The sequence below is a fragment of the Leucoraja erinacea genome, chromosome 16 (assembly GCF_028641065.1).
Source record: "Leucoraja erinacea ecotype New England chromosome 16, Leri_hhj_1, whole genome shotgun sequence".
In the NCBI taxonomy this organism is placed as follows: Eukaryota; Metazoa; Chordata; class Chondrichthyes; order Rajiformes; family Rajidae; genus Leucoraja; species Leucoraja erinaceus.
Window position 1 is genome coordinate 20051755 of NC_073392.1, and position 12375 is coordinate 20064129.

The 12375-nt window shown below is 44.3% G+C and overlaps 1 protein-coding gene across 2 annotated transcripts in view; it reads left to right on the forward strand.

Moving 5' to 3' along the window:
- grip2b (glutamate receptor interacting protein 2b) overlaps nt 1–12375 on the forward strand; it is a 385341-nt gene that overhangs the window by 324254 nt on the left and 48712 nt on the right. For both annotated transcript variants that reach the window (XM_055647780.1, XM_055647779.1), the window contains 3 exons: nt 3642–3811; nt 6178–6312; nt 8863–9015. In XM_055647780.1, coding sequence (XP_055503755.1) covers nt 3642–3811; nt 6178–6312; nt 8863–9015 — 458 coding nt within the window. The remainder of the gene's footprint in view (nt 1–3641; nt 3812–6177; nt 6313–8862; nt 9016–12375) is intronic.

Below are 12375 nucleotides of genomic sequence, written 5' to 3' on the forward strand. Positions count from 1 at the left end.
ATCATCATAAATTGAAGGGACCTTAGGAGAATTGATATACAGAGACCTTTGGGTGCAAGTCCATCACTCCCCGACAGCGCTGACACATGTGGATATATTGGAGAAGATGGTGTTTAGTTTGCTTGCCTTGTAAACCAAGGCATTGAGTATAAGAGTTGGGGCACCATGTCGCAACTGTACAAATATTGGTTAGTCCACACTTGACATATGGTGTAAAGTGCTGGTCACCAGGCTACATTAAGGATGTGGTAGCAATAGAGAGAGTGCAGAAAAGATTCACCAGGATTTGCCTGGAATGCAGTCATACAGAGAAATTGGATTGGCTGCGTTTATCCTCTCTGGAGCATAGGAAACTGAAGGGTGATCTTATAACGGTTTACAAAGTTATGATTGGCAAAGATAGGATAGATGGAATCTTTTTTGCACAGGGCAGGGGAGTCTAGAACTAGAGGGCACGGGTTTACGTGAGAGGGGAGAAATTTAAAGGTGATTTGATGGGTAGGTTTTTCACATATATGCTGGTGAATATTTATAACAAGCTTTCAGAGGACCAATTACAATGTCTAAAAGGTATTTGATCGATACTTGGATAGGAATGGTGTAGAGGGATTCAAGCCTAATGTGGGCAAATGGGTTATAATTGATAGACCTCTAGATCGTCATGGATGAGGTGGGCCTAGGGGCCTGTTTCTGTGCTGTACGTTTCCATGAATCTTCCAACCTTTAATGAAAGACATTTAACATGAGACTAAGCGGAGGTTGGGCGATCATTTCGCCGAACACCTTCGCTCAGTCCGCAAGAACCTACCTGAACTCCCGGTGGCTCAGCGCTTCAACTCCCCCTCCCATTCCCAATCCGACCTCTCTGTCCTGGGTCTCCTCCATTGCCAGAGTGAGCAACACCGGAAATTGGAGGAACGGCACCTCATATTCCACCTGGGTAGCCTGCGTCCAGCGGGCATGAACATTGAATTTCTCCCAATTTTGCTAGCCCTTGCTGTCTCCTCCCCTTCCTTAACCCTCGAGCTGTCTCCTCCCATTCCCCCCCCCCTCGGGCTCCTCCTCCTCCCCTTTTTCCTTCCTTCTTCCCTCTCCCCCCCCCCCCCTATCAGTCTGAAGAAGGGTTTCGGCCCGAAATGTCACCTATTTCCTTCGCTCCATAGATGCTGCTGCACCTGCTGAGTTTCTCCAGCATTTTTGTGTACCTAACATGAAACAATAACTGTTTCTCTCTCCACAGATGCTCCCTGATCTGCTTAGTGTTTCCAAGAATTTCTGTTATTACTTAAGTTCTCCCTGGAGTGCTGGCCATTATTTATCTCACAACCAACACCTAACAAACATTTGTTAGGTGTTGGTTGCGAGATAAATATTGGCCAGCACTCCAGGGAGAACTTAAATAGGTTGTTGAGCCATTGTCACAAAACAGTGACAGCAAACTGCAATAGTGCCTCAAGGGCTTTGCAGTGTCCTGAGGCTATTAACAATGCTCTATAAATCAAAGTCTTTCTGTGATTTTCTTTTCAGCTTTCAGAGTCAGGTAACGATGATCCACGAGATTGTGGCTCAGTTCTTGAGCCTGGGACACAACCAAAGGATCAGTGCTTCCTCCGAGCTTTATTCATATCTTCAATCTCCAAAGGGTGAAAGTACATTGTTTGCTTTCATAAAATAATCTAACATACTTAAACACTCCAACTTAAAAAAAAAATGGTTTGATACAATTATAGAGCAATAGATGAACATAGAACACAATGGGGGTTAGCCTTGAATGGTCATGTTGTTGGATCATTGCTAAAGGCAGTGTGTCTACCTTCTTGCCGTGGTTTGCTTTCTCAGGTACAGGATACAGTGGTGCAGCTAATAGACAACTGCTTCACAGTGCCAGAATCAAGATTTGACCCTGGGCTCAGATGTAGGCTGTAATGAGTTTGCACGTTCTCCCTGTGACTGCGAGTTTCCTCCAGTTGCTCCGGTTTGCACCCCTATCCTAATAACCTGTGTAGGCAAGTGGTAGAATCTGGGGGGAGTTGATGAAAATGTAGGGTAGAGTTGGAATCAGGGTACATAGGTGATTGATGGTTGGCGAGGACTCTGTGTGTCAATGGGCCTGTATCTGTGCTGGATTTCTCTAAGATTCTGTGAGATAAACAGCAGTTCAATCAATTGCTGTTCAAGAGACAAGAGTATTTACTTGTCATATGCACTGGGACCAGAACATTACAATTCTTACTTGCTGTAGCTTTACAAGGACATTAATGTACAACTCAACAAATAAATTAATAATAAAATATGAGTTATTCTACGTGAACCAGACCATGATGGACAAGCCAAAGTAGAGCTTAAAGTCCATAATAGTTTGGTGCTGAGGTAGGGTTGTGCAGGGTGGTGGAAGGGCTGATAAATATTGGGACGCAGCTGTTATAGAAACATAGAAAATAGGTGCAGGAGGAGGCCATTCAGCCCTTTGAGCCAGCACCGCCATTCATTGCGATCATGGCTGATCGTCCCCTATCAAAAACCCGTGCCTGCCTTCTCCTCATATCCCTGTTCTGGAGGCTGTAAAGCTGAAGTAAATGTCATTCTCAGATCTCCTGTTTCAGCCAATCGTACATGCAATGTTAACATTTGAAGTGTACATTATGTGGACGGCAGCGTTAGAGGTGCCTGTAGCACCGGAAACCCACCGACTATGGGTGCTGCTGTACGGAGTTTTACGTTCTCCCCGTGACTGCGTGTGGCTTTTCTCCGCGATCTTCGGTTTCCTCCCACACTCCAAAAACGTACAGGTTTGTAGGTATAAATAAATTGTCCCTAGTGTGTGTAGGATAGTGTTAGTGTACAGGGCATGGCCGTGGGGGTGCAATGGGTACGATCACACCCCCCTTTTTTTCCAGAGTGAAAATAATTGGGGCGCAATATTTTTTTTATTCTACACCATGCCAGAGGGAGCCTTGCCTTTGGGCTCCTTGGCCGTCTTGCAGCTGTACAGTCACTGGATGACCCTGGCGTTGCGCTCGACGACCGAGAGGACATAGGGCGGGGGCTTGTGCTTCCCCCGGAGTGTACAGGGCATGGCGAGTTTGGGGGGTGCAAGGCACTTGTCCAGTGAGGACAATTCTACAACAAGGTTTAGACAGCTGGAGCCAGGAGTGGGAAATATGGAGGGATCTTGTTTGATTACGGGGCAGGGGAGGAAGAACTGGGAAGAAGCCAAGGCTGCGAAGGCACTTGAAGGCAAAGAGAGAATTTTAGTGAGATGGAGGCAACCCTTTGGCTTTACTTGGGGCTATATTCCAATGGTTCAATTACTTTGTTGTCACATGTACTGAAGTACAGTGAAATTCATTTCAAATTCACTGAGTGGCACTGACGGAGCTGGGGCTTCTTTACCTGTTTGCTCTTTGACGAGCACCATTCTTGATACAGCAAAAAAAAGGCTACCTGGAGGGGTACAGAATGAAAAAAAAACTTAAAACATTTTAGTTTCAAGTTTTAAAACTGACCAGTAGAATTAATTTCAAAACCACAGCAGTTCTGGCGCAGTCATATGCATCCATGTAATTATTTTGAACAGATACGTGAAGAATTGCAGTCAGCTCTCTTTGTTTCTGTAGCTTCAAGTGACTTTCTTTTGTTAGATGTGGGGCTATGCACGTTGGCGACCACATCTTGTCAATTGACGGCGTGAGTACGGAGCACTGCACCCTGCTGGAGGCCACCCAGCTCCTGACCAACACCTCGGACAACGTCAAGCTCGAGATCCTTCCTGTGCACCAGAGCCGCCTCTCCCTAAAGCCGATGGAGCAAGGTACTCTCTCGCCCCCTTGCGAGGGTTGAAGGGGAAACTGTTCTCGGGTTTGCTTTATCCAGCTGCACAGGTGCAAGGTGAATATATCCACCTGGAGAGTCAAGGCAAAGATAGGTGGGACAGTGAGTTGTGAAGGTGGCACAATGAGATGTAGATGGACAAAGCTCCACCTTTCCTTGAACATCGTTGCTGGCATTCATTTGTCCTTTTGCATACCTTTCATATATTTGCTCTATAGACGTTTTCATATCTTTAGTATTCCTCTCCCCTGACTCTCAGTCTGAGGAAGGGTCTCGACCCAAAACATCACCTATTTATTTTCTCCAGAGATGCTGCCTGACCCGCTGAGTTACTCCAGCATTTTGTGTCTATCTTCGCTCATAAGTCATTGTTGCATCCAGGACTGTCTAAATTATATTTCAGTAATTAACAGCCACGCTAATGGTAAGTGTGGGCACTATTCGGCCACTTCGGGCAACTGTTTGGTTTATGCAAAGAGCTTGTTATAATTATAGATGAACAATCATATTACAAAGAGTCCAAAACTACAAGTAAAGTCTCCATTTAGTAAGTGCTCTAGGGCAGTGTAAATGCTCTTCAATGCATTTGTATTGATTTTTGGTATCCTCAAGGGACTTGTAGGAAATAGAAATTGAGATCAATTTTAAAATGTAATTCCTTGTACGCTGCTGCTCTGAGGAAACTCAGTGTCAGCAAACAACTTGGGCATTCCAAAGATTCTCCACACAGCATTTAAGCCAGTAATATGATCCGATGTTGTGGACATTTCTGGAGGCAATTTTCCCTGCACGCTTTCGTTAGTAAAGAGCTTGCAAGGTACATGGATCCGTGATCTGCAACAGATCCGTAACCCAGCTTAGTGAGAAAGTTGAGAGCACAAGCAAAGCAGTACACTGGATAATAGAGCTGCTGTCTCACAGCTCCCACTGATATGAGTTCAATCCTGACCTTGGGTGTTGTCTGTGTGTGCTTTGTCTCAGTGACTGCCTGGGCCTCTACGTGCTCTACTTTCATCCAGCAAGTTGGAAATTGCTGCTTGTGTGCAGACGAGTGGTAGAATCTGGAGCAGTGGAAAAGAATGTGGGAAGAATAAAATGAGATTTGTGTAGGATGATTATAAATGCTTGATCGATGGACGATGTGGACAAAGGGCCTGCTTCTGTGCTGTGTGACCATCCTGGGGCTCATAAATGCTCTATTTAACAAATATATTGGCTCGATATTCATTAAATAATGCTGCCCCCTATTTTTGTGGTTAGCACTAACTCTAAGTGACCAGTTGTAATGGAGCCAAGTCTTGTCGGTGAAGATAGTGAGTGCTCAGTTTTCGCTGAGTTTTTGCTTGCTATTGGGCTAGATCACGGTGCCGGGACAAAAGATTTTGATGCTCATCAATAGAGATCATTGAAACTATAATTAATTAAAAAACTCCAATAAATTTACACAGAGAATTAGTGAAGTGCTACTAAACACATCTTTCTTAGTAGCACAATGGTGCCACTCTTGTTGCTGAGTCAGTGGTTTGTGGATTCATATCCCACTTGAGCTGAAAAGTCTAGGTTGTTAATTTGAGGGGGTGCTACATTACTGGAAGTGCTGCCCTTAGGGTGATCTGTTGCACTCACCTGTGACTTTAAAGTTTCCTGTGGAATTAAGAAGACTTGGGTAATTTTTTGTTCAGGGTCCTGGCTGACATTTATTTCTCAACAGACATTTAAATATATATTGTGGGCTTTGTCAATATCCTAACCTGGTTTATGGGAGATTGCTTTGTACAAATTTCCCTCACATGTTGCAGTTTGCAACCAACATGTTATGCACGCGCTTAGCTTAAAGTGATTTGTGACAATTTGTTGCAGATGTAAGCTTACATTTCTGCTGGAATCACTTGGAAAAAGGGGCCCATGGGTCTTGAGAGACTTGGGTCTTGAGAGACATGGGTCTTGAGAGATCTTGGTTAACCAAGTGCTGGTTAAACCCAGTGTTTAATGATAATCTGAATGTTTCATAATTTCATAAATTCATAAATGATCGAAGCAGAATTGGGCCATTCAGCCCATCAAGACTACTCAGCCATTCAACCATGGCTGATCTGCAGTTCCCTCTCAAGTCCATGCTCCTGCCTTCACCCCATGACCTTTGATACCCTTTTCCTTGAGTACTAACAAACGATCAGCTGATGCTTATCAACTGCTGAGTTTAAAAAACCAATAGCCATCTCCCATCCATGGTTAATGATGACAGGCCCTTTAAGTGCTGGATATGCATTCCATTAATAATGTATTTCTCTTGTCTCTCTCTTTATCATTTACCATCAACTCTTCAACCTAATGGTCGATGGACAGTTAAGGTTCAGAAGAGTGACCACCACCACTGCTGGGACCCCTGCGTCAACTACTGCCACACCTACCACCCAGGGCATTGCAAGACACCCACTTGGAGTGCACCAACCTCCCTGTCTAACTCAGACTATTGCAAATGTACAGTAACAACTTATTTCTGAACCAACGCTCAACTTTATTGATGCTTCAGCACCAGCTCCAAGAATAACAGTTTCTTGGAATTCATCTTTTCTTCATGAGCTAGCTTGATTATTTTCTCTTCCCATTCTCTTCCACTTGCTTCAACGTGCCATGCACCACTTTGTTGTCAAGTGTAAACTGGGCGACCGTATCGCTGAACACTTACGCTCTATCCACTGAGTCCTGCTGGAACTCCCAGTTGGTCACCATTTTAACCACCATTCCCATTCCCAATCCTGTCCTTAGCCTCCTCCATTGCCAGAGTCAGACCACACATAAGCTTCAAGGATAGGGCCTCATAATTCACTTAGATTGCTTACAACCCAATAGTATGAACATTGCATTCTCCAATTTCAAGTAATATCTTTCCTACCACCCCCCTCTCTCTTTCCCATGCCTCTCACCCCCACCTCAGTGCACACCAATTTCTCCCACCATATCCCACCACACTGGTCACTCTGCATCTCACCCCTCCACCATACACTCCGAGGCCCATATTTCCCCTTTATCTCCCTCTTTCCTCTCCTTGTCGTCTCCTACCCATATCCCTCCATCAGCCTTACATTTCACACTTCATTCTTTCCTTATTTGACATCCTTTTGTCTCCTTTTCACCTCTTAGCCTTTGATATTATACCACACCTGCTAATCACCTCCCCTCCCCCACGTATCCACCTATCACTTGGCATTACCTCCACCTCCATTCTCCTCAATCTGAAGAAGGGTCTCAACCCAAAATGTTGTCCATTCATTCGCTCCGCAGATACTGCCTGACCTGCTGAGTTCCTCCAGCCTTTTGCCTTTTGCTCAAGATTCCAGTATCTGCAGTTTTGTGTGCCTTCAAAGAGGGAGATATATGCTGAGAGGTGAAAGGCTCATATGCTTAATGAGGACCTTGCATTGATGTTATTTGGGAAGGGACAAAATATTAATAGATTTGAGGATTGTGGAGGTCTTCTTTTCGTGTTCATCTTGTTACAAATGTTAGTCTTGCTGTCATCGTCCATCCTGAAAAGGACGCAAACTTCTGGCGACAATCAGTGGAAGCCATCACTTGACGCAGTAGATGATGGTGGTAGCAGAATTAGCTTAGGATACTTCCAGTTTCCAGCCCCGTGTTGTGGACACTTCTGCTATGGGGCCATTGTGGAGGAATTGGATGGGTTGAAGAGCTGGAATAGCCAGCTATGGTTGGAGATGCACATGTCACCTGGTCCTGGGGGCTTGCATCCCAGCTTGCTGAGAGAAGGAGTGGTGGAGATAGTAGAAGGGCTCCCTAAATATCATCCTCTCCAAATGAGTAGGAGCTGCCAGAGGACTGAAAGTGAAAAACCTGGCATGCTTGTTCAAGTACAGGTGTGAAAATAACATTCTTGGCAAAGTACAACTTGGCGGTGAGTAAGGCATTAAAAGTAATAATCCAGGAAAAAATAATGGGTCCTTGGAGAAGTGTGAGTTTATTAAGCCAGCATGGGTTTGTAAAACAATTATGTGACTCACCAAACTGATTTTCCCGATGACATAACGGAAGATGATGATAAGGAAATGCAGCGGGGGCTGTTTTAATGGACTTGAAAAAACGTTGAACAAGAGTAATACTGTAAAGGCAGAATGACAATTTTGGAGAAGTGAACTAGGAGGGTCAGCATCAGCTTGCATACAGTATATTGTTTAACAACAAAGGACAGTTATTAATGGTAAAAGACTAGAGGATGGTAGACATCGCGTATTCCACAAGGATTGCATGATGCCCAGAGTTTTGTTATCAATGGATATTAAAGACATGGATATTGGAATTCAGAGTATAATTTCAAGATTAGCATATGATTGCCAAACCTGGGTGTGCAAGACACCAATCAGATTCCACAGGCCATCATTTGGCTGACAGAATGATCACACAAAGGCAAGGAGTTTAGCACGGAGAAACGTGAAATGAGCTGGTGAATATGACAGTGGACATTTAGTTCTGGCCACCACTTCGGTAGGAAGGATGCAAAGGCCTTTGAAAGGGTGTAAAGGAGATTTATCAGTATGATTGCGAGGAAAAGGGATTCCATTGTCAAGGTAAGGTCAGTGTAACATAATTGTTCTCCTGCAGCAAAAGTTGAAGGGGGAATTGACAGAGGTGTTCAAGACGATTGCAGGTTTAGATAAGATAGGCAAAGTCAGGCTTTACACATTGATATGACATAAGAACCAGTGAATATTAATTTAAGGCGTTGGACAAGAGATGCAGGGGGGTTGTGAGGAGGAACTATTTAAGTTCCTCTGAGGTGCTCAGTGGGCTGAATGCCCTCTTTGTATGCCATAATGCCTTTGTGACCTTATTCGCTGGCTGCTAATGGCAGTGCTCTGGAGATTTATTTCTGTAGATTCCAATTCAAATCAATTCCTAACCCACAGTGCAACGTGTTTACGAATATCCAACCATCAATGACGATGTGCTTCACCACTCCATCGTTTTCAGAATCTGATCTGCACCCTCTCTCTCTGTGACTCTCTCCCACAGCGCTGGTCCCGGTCAGCTGCTCTCCTCCCTCCTCTGGCACCTCAGGGTTCAGCTCCCAGAACACCAGCACTCTGTCGCGGACAGCCCATCCAATGAGCCCTCGAGCGACCATGATGAGGCGCAAGGTGAAAAGGAAAGAATACAAGAGTTCGTGTGAGTGTTTGTTTATAATCATAAAATGATAATTTAAACCTGAAGCAAACCTGATGACAGAAACCATTTATTTTATATTATGACAAGGATGTGTTTTATTGTTAGGGTAGATTTCCTGTTACTAGTTAGTGCAGGTAGCATTTGGTAATAAAGAAATGTAGTTGGGTTGGTTAGTAAATTTGCAGGTGGCACCGAATTTTAGTGGAGTCCGCTGCCCCACCTCTTCCACAATCCTCAATCTGAGAATCTGCCCAACGTTATACCGACCCTTCAAGTAGATCAGAAGGATGAGTGAGGGCGGTTTCATATGGCCACCTCATCCAGAAGAGCAGAATCTTCCCTTCAAGAACTGATGTGGTACCCATAACATGGGAGAACAGACCAAGGGCCCTCAACTATCATGTTAATAAAACAAAGAGTGATGTTCCGTGAATTAAAGTGATGTTAATGCAGGTTAAGGAGGCTTGGGAACTTCCCGGATTCATGTCACTGACCACTGTGCAGTGAGCAGGACAGGCCGAAATGCATGGCCAATGGACAATGATGGATATTGGATCATAATCTTCAGGTGCTTTGCAGTTCGAAGAGCCAGAAGTGGGAGCATGAGTTCCTGTATGAAGATATGAAGAGAAAGGGCATAGAAACAGGCACTTTAGCCCACCGAGGCTATCTACAATGGCCAATTAACCTGCCAGAATGCACATTGTTCAGAGGCACCAGAGGAAACCCATGCAGTCACAGGGAGAATGTGCAAACTCCATGCACAATTCAGAGATCTCCAGATATGAGCCTCTGTGCCCCTCCTCCTGGGAGATTCCTAACTATCTCAGCCCTTCTTTCTGCACCCATCCCACAGGCCCAGCCAATTGGCAGACCCCGTAACTGGAATCCAGCTCTTCCAGGAGTGCAGCTGTGAGTTTCCCAGTTTTAAAAACATTATCATCTTCACCTTTAGCTGTGATGGACAATAGACAATAGACAATATTATGGCCGTGTGAAATTAATAATTAGAAATGAAAACTCTTAAAAACAGTTCAATTCCACTGACGCCAGTGAGTAGAAGGATACTTCCTTAGACACACAGAACTGCAGATGCCGAAATCTTGTGTAGAACACAAACTGCTGGAGTAACAGTGGGTCAGGCAGCATCTCTGAAGGACACGGATAGGCGACGTTTCTGATCAGGATCCCTCTTCAATGAGGATTCTTCCGTAGTCTGTCGGGCCAACTGCAGCAATTCACGGGCACAACAACCTGGGAACAGTGTTCCTGGCCCCATTGATGGTGCCTCACAATACGATTTTAACAAATGCCATTTGGACACTTTGCTGTTTATGGCAAGCAACATTAAACAAACATTTGGACAAGTAGATGGATAAGAAAGATTTAGTTTAGTTGGTATCTTGGTTAACATGAATGAGTTAGGCCGAAGGGCCCATTTCCGAGCTGCAAGACTATGACTCTCTATGATAGATGCAGCAATAGTTTCTGGATTAATTGGTACGTTTTCTGAACCTTGAAATAATACAGGATTTAACCTGGGGATTCATGAGATGGGCTCTTAATCACTGCGACTTACAAGAAGACGGCTTTTGGCAGACTGAAATTAAGTTATGACTAGGACGTGAAAAATCTTTAAAAATCTGTTTTAATCCAGTTGTTCCAGATAGACGACAGCACTTCTGCAAAGTCTGGGGAGTTAAGAGAGAGTCAAGAGTGTTTAATCTGTCATATGCAGCAGGAAGGGAACAATGGAACCCTCACTTGCTGCAGCTTAACGGGCACATTAAATGCACAAATACAATAAATAAATATACAATATATCAATATTCTATTAAACCAGACCATGATAGTGCAAGCCAAAGTGCAACCTTCCTAATGCTTGGCCCATAGAGTGGCACAGTGGTGTAACAGTAGAGCTGCTGCCTTACAGCGCCAGACCCAGGTTTGATCCTGACCACGGGTGCTGTCTGTAAGGAGTTTGTACGTTCTCCCTGTGATCACATGGTTTTTCTCTGGGTGCTCCAGTTTCCTCCCACACTCCAACGAGGTTTGTAGGTTAATTGCCTTTGGTAAATTGTAAATTGTCCATAGAGTGTAGGATAGTGCTAGTGTACGGGTGATCGCTGGTTGGTGTGGATTCAGTAGGCCGATGGCATGTTTCCACGCAGCATCTCTAAAGTCTGGTCTGGTGCTGAGGTAGAGTGGTTCATGGTGGTTCAAGATTCTGATGGGTGGTGGGAAGAAGCTGTTCTTGAACCTGGAGGTAATGGTTCTCAGGCTTCTGTACCTTCTTCTGATGGTAACAGTGAGATGAGAGCCTGACTTGGGTTGTGTGAGTTTCTGATGATATTAGCTTTGATGATAAAGCAGCACAGGCACTGTCTCCACTCACTCTATTCACTCAAGGCAAGGGCTCCAGTGCAGGACTGAAGGAATACTCCACAGTAGGAGGTGCCATCAATTAACTCTCCTGTCTGCTCTTTGAGACGGGCACAAAAGACCCCACAACGCTATTTGAAGACAAAGTGGGGTCTCCGTGGTGACTTTGCATGTATTGGCTGGTAGCCACTTAATTATATTACTTTCAGAACCTTGCTGTGTACAAACTGGCTGCCACATTTTCAATCTTACAATTTCACTTTCAAAGAACTTCAGAGGCCGAGGGTGCTTTAGTTCACCCTGATGTTGAGTGGTTTCTAAATGCAGATAGGTTAATTGGCATTGGAAATTGTAGATAAATGGCAAAAGAAAAGGAAATTGATGGGCATCCAGTTACGGTGCAGCAGGGAAGTAAGGAGTGGATAATAGGACGAATGAAATTACTTTGTTGGGAGTGTCATGGTATCGAAGGGCTGAATGGGCTTTCTTATTTAAGATGGATAAGTTCTGTAGTTTTGCTATTCTGATCTAGAAAAAGGATGGATTTCCGGAAAAAGCTTTTGTATATTGATCGGCTTGGTAAAATGCTGAATTTGATGCAGAATCCTCTGGTGGGTGGTGAGTGGTGAGTCATTCATTGCTGCAAAATGTAGATTTATAAATCAAAGACAGTGCCAAAGAGTCAACGGTGTAAGAGCAAACATTTGTAAATACTGTAGAATGTTCATAAATTGAGGACTTACTGTAACAGGTATTTTTTCAGTAAGGCACGTGCACTTTCAGCTTAAATGCTGATAAAATACACCAGTATTGCATTTCTGCTATATGACCGATTAGTCTTTCTGAACTAGTTTGCAGTCCTCCTGCCTTGCGGAGCCAAGCAGCAATCCATTTGCATACAGCAGGAGCCCATGATAACCAGCATCTGTGGGTAAATGGCTGGTTACATTATTTTGACAGCCTTGGTTGAGAGGGGGA